Source organism: Euleptes europaea, chromosome 12 (genome assembly GCF_029931775.1).
Source record: "Euleptes europaea isolate rEulEur1 chromosome 12, rEulEur1.hap1, whole genome shotgun sequence".
NCBI classification, from domain to species: domain Eukaryota; kingdom Metazoa; phylum Chordata; class Lepidosauria; order Squamata; family Sphaerodactylidae; genus Euleptes; species Euleptes europaea.
Genome location: NC_079323.1, coordinates 23905855 through 23925300, shown reverse-complemented (window position 1 = coordinate 23925300; position 19446 = coordinate 23905855). Strand labels below are relative to the sequence as shown.

Genomic DNA, 19446 nt, shown 5'->3' with positions numbered 1-19446 from the left:
CTGCCCCCCCCCCCCCAATACGTTTAGGGTTATTTCAAATCATGTACTTCTGTTCTAGGGAGACAGTCCCCTGCACGCTACCCTGGCATCATCTCTGGTCTAAAGCTTTGTTTTTTGCTGAGAACTTTAATGTATGATACTCCCAGGCAGCACATGGGCATGAAAAACTTGTACACAGTCGTGCCAAATGTTTTCCTGTGAGGTTTACAGAAGGGGAATAAAAGAACTTCTTCTGATGAATTTGCTCCAAAGAGGGAAAGGTATATTGTTTTTCAGGTACAAACTGATATGGTACAGACTAAAGTGTTTTGACGTGTCTTCAAGCTTGGGAAAAGAACAAGCTATTGTGACTACTGTAATTTCTTTGACTGTACTGGAAAAGTACAAATGGCAGGACGTGCCAACATGAGATGTTTCAAGCGTTCTTTCATAACAAACCTTGATGAAATCATTTTTACCTTAACTGGGTGTTCTAAAACTGTACAGTGTCGTAATGAAGCTATTGAAGTAGATGGACTTCTAAACTGAAACCATAATCTAAACATCATTGTAATTGCCGCTTAAAATTGACTGTGATTTTAGTAATTAGAGTTGCCAACCTCCAGGTGGTCTAAACAAGGTGTATACAATACACTACCACAAAAATACGAATACTAGGTGCCGAAGGAATACAGGCAAACAATGTTAACAATCCCTGTATTCCCTCGGTACCGTGTATTTGTATTTTTGTGGTAGTGTGTTGTATACACCTTGTTTAGATTATACTTTTGTAGTTTGATAAGTTTGGAGCTAGTGCTGTCTTTCTTATTGACTAGTCACCCTTACAGCGCTGTTTGTTTATTGTATTTGCAACCTCCAGGTGGTGGCTGGAGATCTCCTGCTATTACAACTGATCTCCAGCCGATAGCGATCAGTTCACCTGGAGAAAATGGACTCTTTGGTAATTGGACTCTGTGGCATTGAAGTGCCTCCCTTCTCCAAACCCCACCCTCCTCAGGCTCTGCCCCCAAAATCTCCAGGTATTTCCCAACCCTGAGCTGGCAACCCTATTAGTAATGCTTGTTTTCTTCCCACCAAGCCCCCAGCTATGATGAGAGCTTCTGTATGTTCATTGAAACAAACAATTCTCCAAAGGCTATTCATACCCACTGCTGGCAAAGTCATCCAGCCATATTTGAAAATAATAGCTTTATCGTGTGGAACAATTCTTCTCCTTTTAAGACCAAGGCTGCAGTCTTAAGAACTTCTTGGGAGTAACCCCATTTAATTAAATTGGACTGACTTCTAAGAAGACCAGTTTAGATGGCTCCCAAACATTGCAAGTAGCCATTCTGGCCTGCAGACAAATTACAAAAGCAAAAGTTGTGTAATACCTATTGTTAGCAGCAACCATAGGGTTGCCAAATCCAGGAGATTGGGACAGAGCATGGGGAAGGACCTCAGTGGGGTATAATGCTATAGAGTTCACCCGTCAAAGCAGACATTTTCTTCAGGGGAACTGTCGGCTGGAGATCAGTTGTAATTCTCTCTCACTCACACACATAAAAGTGGGAATTGGGAGAACAAATCTTAGCAAGGATCTCTCCTTCCAACCCATGGGGAAAAAAGGGAGGGAGTATTCTGTTAGAGAAAAGGTGGATGGGCACATTTTAGGGACATGCAATGCACAATCACTCAAAGACAGTCTGCGTTATCTAAATCTTTGCATTGTGTATGTTGCTTCTTGTATTGTGGTGTGACGTGATTTCTTTTTAAAGAATTTTATATGATTACAACTTTTAATTTGTGTTTTGTAAGATAATAAAAAATCAGGAGCTAACACTGAAAAGCAGGAGCATGGGCAGACTTATGAGTTAAACTCATTTCAAAACTGAATGTTAGTGATGTATGGCTGAGCACCCCAAAACCATATCAGCTCTTCCATCATTCTCTGAGGAATGGCTGGTAGCATCTCCCTTCACTTAACATGCAAAGCATTTCAGAGCATAGCAATTCAAGGTTGTCATGTTTTGCATTGCTTGTTTACTAATCTGTTCTGGAAATGCAGATGTACCTTCTAATTTGCTTTTTTTCTTTTGCCAACAGAATTAAAACTAACATTCAAGTCATGAAGAAAACTCTGATAGTGGAGCCTGCCATTTGCATGTATATATTTGCTTATTCCTTGTACCTGCCTTTGGGGCAGCAGTATGTGTATCGGAGGATCTGGGAAGAGACAGTCAACTCCAGCTTCAAAGATGATGACAATGTTTCTCATTGTGAACTAAACCAAAGTGATCCAATTTACTTGAAGGAACAGGTAAGGCAATATTGCACATTAAATCCAATCAAAGCAAAGTTAAGAATGTAACAGTGCAGTCTTCTAAGACCAATGAAGTTGGAAGGAGTAATTCTATTTAGGATTGCACTGGGAGTTACTCTGTTCTAAGGCAGTTGATTTCAGTGGTCTTAGCGTGGAATAACTCTGCATGGGATTGCATTACAAGATACGGTGACAAGAGATTCCGGTATCCCATCGCAGTCCCCTCAAACTCAAACGCTTGTCTTTGGATTGTGTCCACTCAGAAAAAGTACTATAAAGAAAATAGATATTCTTATGCATGAGTAAGCAGAGGAGGCAAATTACTAGTTGTGGTTGTAGCTCTGCTCACAGTGGCTGATTTTCTGTGGGAAATAGAATTCTATATTGGATATTAGGAGTTAGTAAACCATTTCTTTCTGTATTAGACTTGCCTCTAGAAAGCCTGTAACTGGGGGAAATTCAAGGTATTGGAAGGGCATTTGAGGCCACAAGTGCTGTAAAAGAGCATTTTGATAGGGCTTGTTTAGAAGGGCTTCCTGGTCTTTCCAGTGTGTTTGTATGTTATGGAACTTCATTCAAGCTAATTTTAAAAAGAGGCTTAGAATTCATTAGAACAAGCTCTTGTGCTTCCTAATTGCTGAGCTGAAAAATATACCTTTATAACCAACCTGAAGAAGGTTACTCTACAACACTATTTTGTGTGCAGTGAAGGTAAAGGTCCCCTGTGCGAAGCACCGGGCCATTCCTGATCCATGGGGTGACGTCACATCCTGACATTTACTAGGCAAACTTTGTTTTATGGGGTGGTTTGCCAGTGCCTTCCCCAGTCATCTTCCCTTTAGCCGCAGCAAGCTGGGTCCTCATTTTACCGACCTCGGAAGGATGGAAGGCTCAGTCAACCTTGAGCCGGCTACCTGAAACCAACTTCTGTCTGGATCAAACTCGGGTCGTGAGCAGAGCTTGGACTGCAGTACTGCAGCTGACCACTCTGCGCCATGGGCTGTGCATTACAGGCTTTTTATTCAGCTACTCTCCTTAATTATTGCTATCAGAACTTTCGTTCCTACACTGAGAGTAATGCTGCACTCCTTCGTTCAGGCCTCATTTAAGCCAAGGCCTTTTTCGTTTTGTATTCCAAGTTTTATTATTATCATGCTCTACAGCGGAATGTGGTTTTAGATTAAGACTATACATCCAAAACTGGCAAAAATTCATTGGCTTAGCAGAGTTGCTTTTAAAGTTGCTTTTAAAACAGCTAAGAATCCAGCACATAGTTGGATTCTTTCTCATCTACCTTCTTATTTGCCTTCTTCTGAAAACTTGACTGGTGCAATCCAGACAGTCAGGCATTCCCAACAGAAGGGTGAAATTCAACTGATTAACGTCTTCTTTGACTTGTATTTTGCGTGCAATATTTCCAATAAAGATCAGCCTGCTAGATCACCAGCTGCCTTTCTTGATCCATTAGTTTGCTGTTGGCTTTTCTGTCTCCTTTCCTCTCCCATCCTCACAACTACACAGGCAAAATATGGCCACGTTACGGATTGGTCCAGATAAAACACAAAGTTTTGTTAAGTCTGCTAAGTAGGTTAAAAATGTTATTAGTAAATGGCAAATCATACTAGACAACCTTGAGTTTCTATTCCTTGTGTACACAGTCTGTGCCAAATTTTGGCTTGTTTGTGACTAGATAGGATTGGTATAATCTCAGGATTGTGTTGTCTGTCCTGCTTTCATCATGGAGCCATGATTGAAGAGGTCCAGGCTTCAGAAGGATGCGGTTTGGATGTTCAATTTAATTGCAGCTAAATAAAAATGTGCACAAACCAAGTTGTGCTGAATGCTCTCACAAACTTGATTCCCCCCTCCCTTTCTGGCTTAAGTCTCATTGCAGTTTCCTTTGATGTATGAATACAGGTGCAGGCTTAGCTGTAGAAAGTTATCCTGCCACAGGCTTAAGATCCTAGATAGTGGAAGGAAAACTCAGGTTCAGCTGCACAGCTATATTCAGATGTCACAGAACACCACAGTCTTTTACACGCTTATTGCATGAGAAAGTGTTGCGGGGGAGTGAAGCTTCTTCTCATTACTGTTTGTGATTAAATTGGACAACTGAATTCAGCTGAATTAAGTCAGTCTAACGATAATTTGCTGTGATATCTAAATTCAGGCCCCTCTTGGCTCAAAAACCCTGGTTTCTGGACAAGAAACAAACTCAAATATTTGTTGAAATGCTTGAGTTCAAGGATCATAGCAAATAGCAGTCAGAATACCAGAGTAGACCTAATCACAAAGAATGCCCATTATTTCTGATGATTCATCCCCTGAGTATCACTGTCTTTGAAGATTTTGATAGGGCAGCTCTAATGTGCTCCAGATCGGTGTTCAGGCAATAAACGTGCCCGTATGTAAATATGCACACAGTATTTTGCTCTTCTTGAATGACAATAGCAGTTTTTTTTTAATGACAGTGGGTTGGATCTTGTGGATTTTTTCTGCTAATGGTGGTAGCTTTCTTTGGCACAAGTAGGGCTGTGCAAGTGGCTAGAGGGAAAAGTTCCATAGGATCCAACTCAACACTTCTTACACAATATGTTTATTTAAAACCCACACTATGTTTCTGAATTTATTCAGCATAGTTTGGGAAGGATGGAGTTAGGAAAATTTTGTTTTTAATACTCATTATAACTACTCCTTGTAGTTTAAAAAAGACAACGTGCACATCACCCTGGAGTCCTACAGATTCTTTGCTCCCAATCCTCCAGACCACATTACTCATTAGTTTTTTATTATCGTTGTTCCTGCATGAGTAATTTTTCACTGTCTTCTAAGAGGCGTCATCTCTTCATTTGTGGGTTCCATTGCTTCCCTTCCTAGTTTTCTTTGTTGGAAAGGTGGCTTATCGCTTTCCTTCCTCTTCTGTTTGTCCCTGATCTCATTGTTCCTCTATAGCATTACCGTATTTTCTGTACCTTGCCTTTTCTCCATTTCGTAGTTTGAAACAGCAGGAAAGCTGCACAAAGACCCATCAAAATTGTTGAAAACAAGCTGCTGGCAGGTAGGGTCTGCCTTTGGTGGCTGCTGTTGATGGTAAAGTCCAATCAGGAAAATTAAAAAGCCTTCCTTTAGATACCTCTTGGGGCAAGGGGCCCTGGAAATAAATTTTCATGTCTTCCAGTCCCGAGTACAGTTGCCAACCTCTGGGCAGGGCCTGGAGTTCTCTCAGAATTACAGCTGAGAGGGAAAGCAAATAGACTGTCTTTAATGCTTTCTTCCCCCCTCCCCCGATATTAATTCTGCTTATTTTTCCTCTTTCAGGAAGTCCAAGAAAAAGCATCCCTCTTTGCCATGAAAATGGATTTAAGCGGTGCCGTTCTCAACATTTTGGTAGCCTTTGTTCTTGTAGCCAATGGGGATTGCTGCGGACGCAAAATCTCACTAATTCTTCCTCTAGTGGGGAATCTTGTAACCAGCATCTTCCTCGGTGTCATGTCCTATTACTCTCTCTCCCTCTCTTTTCTGTATGCTTTGGCCTTCATAAGTGGGCTGTTTGGGGGTATGGCGACCTTCCTGGGGGGCGCCTTTGCTTTTGTAGTTGATCTCTGTGAGAATCACAAACAGAAGACTGTTCGGATAGCAGTGGTCGACTTGATCTATGGATTGGCCTCTGGACTGGGAGGACTGTCTTCAGGGTTCATTTTGAAAGGAATAGGTTTTACTTGGACATTTTTGACTATTTCACTGATTGGCATGGTTAACGTTTTCTATGTAACATGTTTTTTGGATGATACAGTACGGGTATCTGAAGTCCAGCAACAGTCTCTGATGGAAGGCCTTAAAAGAACCTTTTCTGGAATCCATGCGCTTTTTAAACCCTCTTCTTTCAGGAAGCGAACTTGGATCATCTTGCTGCTGTGTACATTTATGGCTTATTTGTTCACAGTCTTTGGTGGGATGTCTCTGTTTACCCTTTATGAACTGAATGACCCCCTCTGCTGGAATGAACTCTACATAGGATATGGATCTGCAGCATCCACTTCAATGTCTTTGACCAGTTTTCTAGGAGTGGTTGTACTTTCTCAAAGGCTGAAGGACATCTACCTCATTTTCATTGGGATTTTCTCTTACCTTGGAGGAATTATCATGGCTGCCTTTGCCAACACTACGTTGCTCATGCTTCTAGGTGAGTTGGGTACCAGACCAGTGAAATTCAGAAATTATGGTGGAAAGAGCTGTGGATATGGATGAATTTAAAGCAGGTGTGCTTGTGGTTGCCATGCCTAGGACAGGCCCACAGTGCTATGCTGCATTCTCTTCTCTCCCCCCTCTTCCCATGACCTGGGAACCAGCATCAGAGTCAGAGCGGTGTAGTGGTTAAGAGCAGTGGACTCTAACCTGGAGAAATGTGTTTTTGTTTCCCCCTTCCTCCACATGAAGCCTGCTGGGTGACCTTGAGCCAGTCACCGTTCTCTCAGAACTCTCTCAGCCCCACCTACCTCACAAGAAGTCTGTTGTGTGTAGGGGGGAGGGAAAGCAATTGTAAGCTGGTTTGAGACTCCTTAAAGGTAGAGAAAAGTGGGGTATAAAACACAACTCTTCTTCAAATTAACAATTGCTGTAGGCCTTTAAGGAAAGGGGTTGAAATTCCAAGGTATCACTTCCTCTTGCTTGGGAGAAGCTGTTCAATGCATAAAGCACCCTGCCATCTGCTGCCATGTCCAGTCTTACATTTTTCCTTCTGTTCCTTTATCGACGGTGGCCCATGACTGAACATGCTTTAGACTACGTGCAGAGGGCAAAACGTAAATTTGCAATGTCAGATTTCTTCCTGGCCTTCTACCCTCTCTGAGTAACAGATCATTGCCTAAATTAAAATAATTTTCCATTTATTGTATTATTGCTGCCCATTTTTCACCCTTATCCAGATCGTAGCTATCTTGGGTGACCTTGTTGGCTCATCCTAGTTACATCACTATTGGTGGTTTTTGCTGAAGAATCCAAAGAAATCAAAAAGGAGGGGGGGAAATCCAGATTAAAACTGTACCGAGTTTAAAATGTAAGCAAAAAATACTGAGTGGGTAACAGCACATTATTTCCTTCTTTTGATTTTGTAGTGTGTAAAAAGTGCCTTCGTGTGTAAGTAAGAGGAGAGGAATGTATACTCACCAAAGCAGAAATACATAGATGCAGTAATACTCCATGACATCTCCACCTAGAAAAGATGGCAAATAAAATTCAATATGTGGTTTGAGCCATTATCCAAAATTCTTGAGTATGTCCAAATACTATGCATTTATCTTTCCACGTTGAATCCCTTGATGGCCTAGAACTGTGTAATTCCTTTTATTAGGACCAACCCAACTATTACAAAACAGTGAACAAGGTTTCTGGACAAGTCTTCATCAGGCTGGGTATTCAGGAGTCTTCAGTTTGTACAGTCTTAATTTAAAAACTTAATTAGATTAGTAAGCATTGGGTGCAAAACAGGTTTCAAGGTACGCTAAAGGCTACTGGGACTAAGAACCTGTTTTTCAACAAACTACTCAATGTGGTCTGTAACACCCTGCCTAATCCAGTTTGTAACACCCCTGACATTTCACGTCTCAGTGGATAGCAGATCAAAGACTTCTCCACCATGTCTCAAAACATATTTTCTCCCCCACTTCCTTTTTTTGTTCGTTTTTTTTTTTTACTGAACAGTAGCCTGATGAAGAGTTCTGATAAAGGCGAAAACTTGCTCACTGGTCTTTTATGCATGGGCTGGATCTCCCTGCTTGGACCTGGGTTCATCGCACATTAAAGTAACCTGGGTTGGGGGAAAACGTATGCATTGGCTTGAATGATCAGCGACGAAACTGTGCTAATCGAGCCATGAATTCAGAAAAACAGTCTCCCAAGCTCAAATCAAGTCCCATACCTTTAAATGCTGCTCTGTAATTGGCTTACCTTAAGAGGAAGATTTCCTTCCCCCCAAACCCAGCTGCCACATAAAAAAGCATTTTAAGAACAAAAAATGGAGCTACCTGGAAGAAAAGGGTGGGGAATCCAAGCCAAATTTTTAAAAAGCCTTTCTTTTGCTCAGAAAGAGCTTCAAGGTAGCAGGAAGTACTTGAATCCGCGCCTCTTCACACACTGCTTTGTGATTGGCTGTGAGAGAAGCCAATCTTCTGTGTTTCCCTCTAATGGGAGTATGCACGCTCTGTGACTCTGGAATGAGCCAGGGTGAATGGTTTAATTCGGGCCAGAAGAGGAATGGGAAAAGCCAGGTTAGTTTTGTGTCAAAACAGCGTTGAGCTTCCAAGGAATGAGGTAGCTTGCATACTGAAAAATTTGATCCTGGCTGAAACAGGGAATAAAGGAGGTTAAAGTGACCATGCATAAATGACCACTGTGTGGCAATGTTTTTGGTTGGTCCTAATAAAACATGCTATTGCTGTTGTTGCTTAATCTTGTGTCACTGCAATCCTAGATGATTGATCTAGACATCTTGGCTGCCGTTCTCCGGGATCCTTGAAACAGACGATGCACATCTTATGATGACTGTTTTGCTTCTTTTGTTAAGTATAGCTAACTGATGACATGTCATGGCTTTTGCAGTGCGCATGCCATCTCTGCTGAGTTTTATGCCTATTCCAGTGCTTCGATCCATGCTGTCAAAGGTGGCTCTTCCTAGTGAACAAGGTGAGTTAAAGTTGTTGAAGAAGTCATGATTGCTCTGTGATGAAATCCTAGGAAATGTTAGCTGAATTACCACCTGTTTTATTTAACTACCAGTAACACATAGACTCAATGTATGAGAAAACTAAGGTTTGTACTAACAGTGGTTTAGAACTCAAACCATGGTTTGGTGTTCCAAATGCACAGGCAAGAGCTGTCAGGTTTAGAGCTGCTTTTCTTGCTTTCATTTTCTGTCTGCTCAGTTGTCCCACCTCTCAGTGGCTTACAGAGGTGCAGCAACAGTCTTATCTGAACTGATAAGTTGTAGGTATCACACGAAAACCAAACTGAGTACAAGCCACAGTTTGCAACCCGCTTTGGACCTTGTTTTCTAATTCCGGTTTTCCAGCTGATCACAAGCCAGGGTTTGTCAGTTTGGACAAACTATTGTTGAGCCTCCTTAATCATCCATTGGCATGATCTCCATTGTTATCTCAAGTTAATGTTTCTATAAATACTGTTCAGGCTTTATTTTCCACTTGGAACTTTAGGTATTTTAAGGTGAAATATAAGTGATAAATAGGAAATGCTGTACAACTGTGAATATGTCCTGAAGTGAAATAGGCTTTCATATTACACATTCTTCATTAGTTGTTTTTCAAATGTGGCACTAAAAAGTGCCCTTGAATGTTTACAGCACTATTTATGTTCCATGTAAATGTTATTTGATGTAGAATGAAGCACAAAAGTTGGCCAATGTGAAGTTTTAATCCTTGCGTGTAAGCTTCTTCTAAACTAAAAAACAAATTGACTTGGGACCGTGGTACTGGAAGGACTCTCTCCACCCATACTAATCTGGCCTGTCTTTAAGAACTGTATTGAAGGCCCTTCTCTGGATTGCTCTGACATCGGAGATCAGGGTGTGATAATTGGAGAGAAGGCCATTTCAGTAGTGGTGTCCCACTTCTGGAACATCCTGTCCAGACAGATTTGCGACAGTATTTTCATACTGATGCTATTAAGACTTTTTATTATTTTCCAAGGCTTCAGTTGATTAATTGGCGTTCCTGCTATTAGAGTCCATCTGCTTGATTTTTCCTTTCAGTCTGCTGCTCCTATTTGTTCTCTATTTATTGTTTTAATTTTCAGTTTATACTCTGCTGCCTTGTGGGCTTTTATAAACCGTTTTTCCAATTAAAACTTTTAAAATAAGTTATTTTTATATGTGACGCTTAAAGCTTATGTGTTTAATCTGAGGACTGCTTCACTGGATATGTGAACAAACATCACTGAAATTAACACAGAACGTTAATATTACCTGATGTCCCTGAAATTGTATTCTGTGTGTTTCATCTATGATGACTTGCTTCCTTCAGTCAATCATTGTACGAACATATAAAACCGCCTTATCTGAGTCAGGCCGTTGGTCTAACAAGGTCATTCCTAACTTCTCTGACTGGCAAGCAGCTCTCCAGGGTCTCATGCAGAGGTCTTCCTTATCACCTACTGCCTGGTCCTTGTAACTTGAGATGCCAGGGATTGAACCTGGTACCTTCAAGCATGCAGAACAGATTCCCTACCACTGAACCAGAGCCTCACATCTTATATTCATCACTTGATGGCTGAAGCGTACACATTTGAGCCAGGCCTGAGATGCCTCTTACGGTCTCATGAGAGTTTTAGTGTTTTGGAGCCATAGGATAACTTTGAGTTTGTAGTTTACACTTGAAATAATGTTAGTCTCTTAAGTCCCAGAGCTAGCCTACAGAAATGCTGTAGATGCAATACATGTACTGTGGTGCTGGCTCAGTGTGCCAAACACCAGGGATACTTGTGAAATGCCTTTTATTTTCTTTGCACCAATCTTTTGGAGGTACTGACATGCTTTTTAGATCTTTATATGTTGTTACTCGTCACTGTTTCTGTCTTTTTAATTGCAACTTTAAAATCAAATTTTGGAAGCCACTTTAGACCCTGTCGTTTTTTTGTGGGCATTTTTTTGTGGGTGGTGGTGGAAAGATGAGATTTCCATGTTTTAAATAAACCAGTATAGGTTACCATTGTAGCAGTTTTGTCCTAATATTGCTGCAGAACATGCAGGCCTAGATTTGTAGGCCTGAAGTGTACATATCTCTTGAAACTTTTTTTTTGGTTTGGATTTTGACAGGTGCTCTGTTTGCTTGCATTGCCTGCCTAGAGATTGTGATCGGTACCATCTCGTTTGCTGCCTTTAATAGCATCTATGCAGCGACTGTAGCTTGGTTTCCAGGCTTCAGTTTCCTCTTATCAGCTGGCCTCTGTATAATTCCTTTGAGCACACTGAGGTGAGTATGGATCATGAATGGCATCTCTTCACCGTTCCAAACCCCTTTGAACTATGGATTGAGGCAGGAGATGGTCAGCGATGCCCTTGACATATTTTGGAGATACTGGGGCTTCTTTTAAAAAATGCTATAACCACACCAGAAACAATAGCCTAAGATGGTTTCACTATAATGAACCTGTAGTATTTGACCCATCGTTTGGTTTTAAACTAGGTAAGGATGTTTTGGATGCTGTTGGATTCAGCAGTACTTACAAGCCAGTCCTTTGTCTGCTGTTTGGGTACAAGCATGCAGCTATGTGCAGCTTTCTCCTCTATTGCGGTTATAAATATTTATTTTAAAAAATTCATTTCCTGTTATGCATGTGAAGAAGGGAGCTCTGACTAAAAAAACCTCACGGTGAAATAAGCTTGGTTAGTTTATTAGCACCACTTCATTTCAGCTTTTTGTTTGGTAAAATGTTTTAAGGATAAGGGGCTTGTGGATTATACTTGGCTGCTATCTTGAAAATTATCCTTTGGCTTGGTTAGCACTTAGTACACAGCCCTGAAAATTAACTGGTTGCGCACTTGTGGGGTGGGGGGGAACCCAAGCAAGGGTATTCTGACAGCAGAAACTGTTTCTGTATGAGAGTTGACTGAGATGTAACATCTTAAATAGTCATAGCGGGTCATTTGCCCATAGTGTTGTTCTGACTGGCGACTGACCTTACACATACACGCATGTGTTATCGAGTCAGCTTCTGGTTCAGCTACTGATCTTGCCTCTCTCTTTATGTTTCAGGCAGGCTGTTATGTCTTAAAAAATGCTTTAGATGTACAGGTCTCTGGTGATAGATCACGATGGGTAGCCGTGTTAGTCTGTCAATAGCAGTAGAAAAGAGCAAGAGTCCAGTAGCTCCTTAAAGACTAACAAAATTTCTGGCACGGTATGAGCTTTCTGAAGAAGTGAGCTGTGGCTCACGAAAGCTCATACCCTGCCAGAAATTGTGTTAGTCTTTAAGGTTCTACTGGACTCTTGCTCTTTTCTAAGTCTGGTTATGTGTTATATATGAAATCATATTAAGAAAAATCTCACAGTTGCAGAAACTGCATTTTATTTGCTTTCAATTTGTAATGTTTTAATTACCACATAATTACCACCTGAGCTAAGAGAAAAGACGCGTAGAAATATTTTAATAAATAAAAGTGCTCTGGCAATTGGCAGGAGAGAGGCATATTGGTGATGGCATGGAAGGAGGGGTTTGTGGTTCACTGGTAGAGCATCCAGTGTACACACACACACAAAGTTTCAGGCTTAATTCCCCAGCATCTCCAGTTAAAAAGAATCAAATAGTAGGTGATGTGAAAGGCTTCTGCCTGAGAACCTGCTGCAAATCAAAGAGGACAATGCTAACCTTGATAGGACAATAATCTGACTGGGTATATGTGTGTGTGTGTGTGTGTGTGTGTGTGTGTGTGTGTGTGTGTAAAGTTCCTTCAAGTCGCAGCCGACTTATGGCGACCCCTTTTTGGGGGTTTTCATGGCAAGAGACTAACAGAGGTGGTTTGCCAGTGCCTTCCTCTGCACAGCAACCCTGGTATTCCTTGGTGGTCTCCCATCCAAATACTAACCAGGGCTGACCCTGCTTAGCTTTTGAGATCTGACGAGATCAGGCTAGCCTGGGCCATCCAGGTCAGGGGACTGGGTATATAAGGCAGCTTTATGTGTTCTGTAGCCTGGGTATTAGTCAGTCAGTGCCCTGCCCTGCTTGTTTTCCCCAGCTCAGATTGAACCATGGCAAAAATTGTGGGATTTGTTTTTCAGAGCACATTCTGAGACAAAAAGTGTTACTTCATAATCAGAATGGTGAAGGGGCTTTCAAACTGACTGTCTGCTATTAGGATGTTACATCTATCACTGCCCTTAATCTGCAGCTGGTATAACAAATACTTTGTTTCTATGATCAATGTAATTAAACTGTCCAAGTTTCATAGGGAAGATATTGTCACCACTTTATTAAAATAGGTTGAATGAGCCTGGGGGAATCCTCTGACTCACAGCCTCTCCCCATCCCCGGCTCATGAACCATTTCTGTGTTTAGCAAATCGAAATTTTATTGTTACGTCTGAACCACAAACTGTGGTTGTTCCTTCCCTTTAAACTGGATTCCTGACCACGTTTCAGTACCTCGCTTGAAGGGCAGAAAGCAAACCATAATCAGTTTCTGCTTTCACAGCAGATATTAATTTACGAGCTGCACGTGGCAGAGGAGAATCAATCTAGCAGATCCCCCAGGCTCATCTCTGTAACCGTGCCATTGTGCCCAGAAAGTTTCCGGTTTCTTTAGTTGGTAGAGACTTCGTGAAAGTATGGTGTGTCATCTCCTCTAAAAACTCTTTGTCTCTTTCTCCCAGCTGGCTTATGTGTGCCACTGGGCACCAACAGGCGTATGTGCCACTAGTACGTGAAGAAGACCCTGCTGGAGAAGAGACCAACAGCTCATAATGGCTAGCCTTGCCCTGTACCTCTACCTGCTTGAGCCACAATGAGTCAACCAGTTGACTGTGTTGTCACAACTGAACTGGGATCTGATGTCTCTGTTGCTGGAGCTTTTCAAGAACTGAAGATTCGCTGCTGCATTCGGTGACTCATAGGAAGCCGTGCAAAGGGGCAGAAGGTGGAGACACATAGCCATCTTGGTTTTTCTGTCAAAAAGCCAACAGGCCGTTAACCAGGATAAAGTCAAGACCTTCCTACCTTGGTATGGCAATACATAGGACCAAGCTGTTAATTTTGCAATACTGGCATACTTACAGTGCATTCCTAAGGATAATTACTCCAGTCTAAACCCATTCATTTCAATGGGCTTAGACTGGAGTAACTCTCCTTAGGAATGCACTGTTAGTGGTGAAAAAATAGGTGATTCAGCAGAGAGAAAGGGACAAATCTACAAGAAATTGGGAGAGGAACTTCTTGACTTTGTTACATAAAATGACTAGTATTCTGAGCCCGGGAGAGAGGGTGTCATCATGTTCAGAGTTAGGTTAATGAATCTTCTGTGTTGCCAATGCAAATTAATTAGCATTGAGGCCTTTTTTTTTAAGGGAATGTGTGCTTTTTTTATAACGAGGTTTTTTCGTTGTTTTAAAAGAATTTCATTTGAAAGGGTTTCAACTCTAAAATAAGGATGGATTTTCACAATAATTTTAATCAGCTAAATAGCTAGATTTGAGTCCAGTAGTACCTTGGAGACCAACAGGTTTTTCAGGGTATAAGCTTTTGAGAGTCAAAGCTCTTTTCTCTGCCTTATTATCTGATGAAGGGACCTGTGACTCTCGAAAGCTTGTACCCCAAAAAACTTGTTAGTCTTTAAGCTGTTACTGGACTCCAATCTAGCTGTTCAGCAGATTAAAATTATTGTGAAAATCCATCCTTATTTTAATGTGCGGATCAGCTAGATTCGAGTTGGGTAGCACCTTAGAGACCAACAAGTTTTTTGGGGTATAAGCTTTCGAGAGTCAAAGCTCTCTTTCTTGCCTTGGTATCTGATGAAGGGACCTTTGACTTTCGAAAGCTTATATCCCGAAAAGCTTCTTGGTCTCTCAGGTGCTACTGGACTCGAATCTAGCTGTTCTACTGTAGACCAATATGGCTACCCTCTGAAACTTTAATCTGGTGATGTCCATACAAGTAGACCTTGCATCCAGTCATAGTGAATCAAACATGAATGGCGTGATACAAACTGAGATGATGAGTCAGTGTACCTGGTTTCACCCCACTCTTAGTTGAATCTGTCGGTTTGTGATCTAGATCCATGTTGAACTCCCCCACGAGCAGTTCAGCGTGTGTGAATCCACTTGATGTTGACTTGTGATGACTTACTATCATGCTAAATATATTCTGAGAATGTGCTTTGCATTTAGGCCATCTGTTGGAGTTATACGTTTTACAGTAGCTTTTTAATGTAAATCACATTTCAGACTTATTATCAACCTGTATCTATTTCATCCTTCATTTCTCACCCTCCCCCATTGGCCATCACAAAATAATACAACGACACACAACATCTTGCGATTAGAAGTATAGAAAATACCTTTTAAAATGGGGGGTGGGGAGGTCCTTCAAGAAAAGCAGAAGGATTATATTTGTAAATTAGTTGTCAACAAAATATTACATCTATGGTCCGGAGCAAGGATCCCCAACATTTTTAAGCCTGTGGGCACCTTTGAAATTCTGACACAGGGTGGAGGGCATAACCAAAAAAAATGGTTGCTGCAGGAGGTGGAGCCAACCACAAAATTTGAAGGCGAGAGATCATGCATAACTCTAATAGTAGCTCTTTAACATTCCAGGCACAACCTCTGTTTAACAGAAGGCTTTTAAAATGAATATGTTGTTTTAAGTGTTTTCTTGCATACACACAGCTTACCTTCAGACACATATGAAGATCCTTCTGCTGTGGTAATAGCTGCTGCCAAAGGAATGTTTTCTAACATCTGCACAGCCAATCAGAAGCTTTGCCCCATGTGGCCCTGTTTAAAACACTTGACAGGCACCAGGGAAGGTGTCGGTGGGTGCCAATGTTGGGGACCCCTGGTCTAGAGTCAACAACTATGAATGGGAATTTGTATAAGTAAAAAGGCTTTGCCACTATAGCTGAAGGGAGCGGCACTTTAAGAAATACTCGACCTGTGAGAAACTTGGAGCCACTTTTGACATGCACTTATGTATTGATCTAGAGTTGATTTATTAAATTACAGGGTAGTATTTTATTGACCTATTTTGATTTGCGAGGTTAGAAGGGAGTAGTTGAGGTCGCACATAACCAAAGGGCCGGCCAGCTCTTGTGACAGCACTTGATACCTGTCAAGGCTCCATTGAAAACTGGGTGGCTGGCAGAGCAGAAACTACCGATGTGTTCTTGCCACGGTCCAGCACAGGGTGAAACAGGCTCAACCCCAATGGAATGAATGGGCTGAAGGGTGCTCACTTCTGTCGTGGACAGTAGTTTCTATTTTTTGGTATGTTCTTGTAGATACACTGTGTGTGTAGGGGGGTTGTGATTTGTAACAGAAAGCACACACTGTAAATTCAGAAGCAAATCCTTTGTATGGTGCTGCTTCTTCTCGGGTAGCCAATTTGTACACTATACCTCTCAGGCATGTATATTGTATCTTCCAAAATGATAAGCGTTTTAATATTTTTGCACTCGCGTACGTAATATTTTTCTCCATCTGGTATGGAGAATCTTTCTAAATTTCTTTTACAATTCTTTGGAGCTCATGTGACAAAAAACTGCATCTAATTAGTTTACAGTTAATGTGCTGTAAAGTGTAATTTTTTGTACTTGCATAGCACTTTTAATCTTCAAAGCACTCTGCATATATGTAAGTCATTAATTTTTGCAGTGCGGCTGGGAGGTAGGCATCCTTTACCAACTTAAATTGTGGGGGCAATCTTAAATACCTAGCGTGTCCCAGGGCCCTAAAACAAATTAATACTGGGCACTGAGATTACAAAACAGCTTCTGTTACTTTGTTTTATAGGCTCCGAAATGCCATTTGGTATTGTACAGGTCAGAGGGTGCCATTAAATGGTGCCTTCTGCCCCTGCAGAAAAGACGTTGCTGGCAACACCTGGTGTGTTTCTCATATCTGCAGCTAACTTTTAGGTGGCTGTTTCCTGTCTTGCCATTGTGGGTAAATTATCGCTTTGCAGTGTCAGCAAGCGGGGAGGTACATCTTGCTGTTGCTTTTATCAGAGCTTCTTGGTGAAATTGACTGGCGCACATTTGCACTTCCACATCTTGCCTGGTCATTATGATGTGACTAGAGACTGCAGGTGGCATCTGCCTATGCAAGATGTCTCATCCTGCCCTTTGATCACACTGCCATGGACAACAAAATAAACAGAAGCTGCATCTGCTCAACACTGGATGTTGCACTGTTGTCGCACTTTAGCAGTCATTTGCAACTGGATTGGCTTGCCACACTGGATAAACCAGTTGCAAACAGTTGGTATAGCGCAGCATTAATGCAGTATCACACACACACAGAGAGCTGCCTTATACTGAATCAGACCCTTGGTCCATGAAAGTCAGTATTGTCTACTCAGACCTGCAGCGGCTCTCCGGGATCTCAGGCAGAGGTCTTTCCCATCACCTACTTGCCTAGTCCCTTTAACTGGAGATGCTGGGGATTGAACCTGGGACCTTCTGCATGCCAAACAGATGCTCTGCCACTGAGCCACAGTCCCTCCCCATTGATGTGTGGATGCAGCTGTGGATATAATAATGATCGCTGGGAAACTGTGATTACCGACTTTATTGCTGACCATATTCCTGCTGATGATTCAAATGTTTGTATGCCCGTGCATGTAGAAAATTTTGTGTGGACAGGAACGTATTGGGTTGGTGCCGGTACTAAATTTCTGCTTGCTCTAGACCTCTTGCACAAGTGGAAACACAAGAAAAAATCTGCGGTAACAATTTGTGCTAAGCCAAACTTATTGTATCTCCACTTTCACCCCCGGCCAAAACCAAGCTGTAAATACTGTTAGTAGGAGAAAGGGGAAAACCACTCAGCCTAGATGTTTCAAGCTGGCACCTGTCTTCCTTCAATTCCCCTTCTTGTTCAAAGCATATCAGAGGCAAGATTTAAAAATAAAATAAAATGGTGCGCGGATGTTCATAGTGCCTATTAAATTGTCAGCAAAAATCCAGGAGGAAGATAGTTATCCATAATTACTGTGGGCAAATGACTTCTAGCTACACCGTCAGAAGAACTAGATAAAATGGTAAATGTTTCCAGTATTTAGAATCCTGCTAGAATATGGGATGTGATATACAGGAAGAGTTATAGTGCAATCCTAAACAAATGACTCCTTGAAGTGCAAATCTAAGCAGAGCTCCATTCTTAGAAGACTTCAGTAGACTGGGGTGTGTAACTGTGTTTGGTAGCCATCCGTTACGTGTAGTTATCAGTGACCCCATCTCTCCCCACAAGTATAGACTGACATTCTCATCCCTCCCCACAGTATAGACTGACATTCTCATAAGACTTCGCAGCAAGCTTTGGAACAGTTATTTCTTCTCTGTAGCTGAGTGTCTCCACTATGTGGGGGTGAAGTGATGACCTTTCTTCCTCACAGCCCTCTGTATGAGCCACACAACTTGGGAGCAGGACAGATTCTCTGCTCCACCTAGCACTGCTATGACATATGGACCATGTGTGGGAGGAGGCTCTCTCTTTAGCTGGGCAGGTGGTGTGTTTGCAGATCTAGGAATTAAAAGCCAATTGCCTTTGTCTCCACCTCCATGTATTTGGTAAGGTTGGAGCTACTATTCCAAACAACATGAAGAAGTAGTAGTGTTGGTTGTTATATGCCGCCTTTCTCTGCCACTTAAGGGAGAATCAGACCGGCTTACAATCACTTTCCCTTCCCCACAACATACACCCTGTAAGGTAGGTGGGGCTGAGAGAGTGTGACTTTCCCAAAGTCACCCAGCTGGTTTCACGTGGAGGAGTGGGGAAACAAATCCAGTTCACCAGATTAGCCACCACCGCTCATGTGGAGGAGTGGGGGAATCAAACCCAGTTCTCCTGATCAGAGTCCACTGCTCTTAACCACTATACCACCCTGGCTCTGTGTGTGTATCCAAAATAGGCTATAGAGCCCATTGAATGCGTAAGGGCAGGTGTCATGCTCATAATCTTGTCCCTTGCAAGTTAACAATGATGTAAAAATGTTGACTAGCATTCTTCTTTGGTGCAGCCTTTTTCTTTTCCGTTTCTCATCTCCATTTCCCAGCCAGTACTGCATCAGCAATGATTGCATTAGTGCGACTAGATGGCAGAGGGCTGAATCCTGTGGAGGATTTCCATAAAAGATGTGTTGTTGTTGTTGTTGTTTTGCCAGTTTCCCTACCTGGCTCAATTGTTGGACTCCCCCAAGGACAGTATATGGGAAACATTTTGGGCTGCAGAGAGAGGGGTAAGGAAGGTTCACTGTGCTAATGAAAATCCCATCAGCAGAAATGTTCTGCAAGATTGTAGCCAGTATTAACATTTTACCTCCAACCATAGTCGGAGGTTATAAATGAAAACCCTGTTAACAAGGATGCTTTCTGTTACGTAGAGGTAAACATGAAGTCTGTGTTCAATAATTACCAATCGTTGAAAT

General features: G+C 41.9%; 1 protein-coding gene across 1 annotated transcript; it reads left to right on the top strand.

Moving 5' to 3' along the window:
• Window positions 1–2107: 2107 nt before the first annotated feature.
• SLC46A3 (solute carrier family 46 member 3) lies at window positions 2108–13770 on the top strand. The gene is made up of 5 exons (XM_056858161.1): window positions 2108–2299; window positions 5621–6485; window positions 8900–8983; window positions 11127–11283; window positions 13680–13770. The coding sequence occupies exons 1-5, from the start codon at window positions 2108–2110 to the stop codon at window positions 13768–13770; spliced, it is 1389 nt and encodes a 462-aa protein (XP_056714139.1).
• Window positions 13771–19446: the final 5676 nt, after the last annotated feature.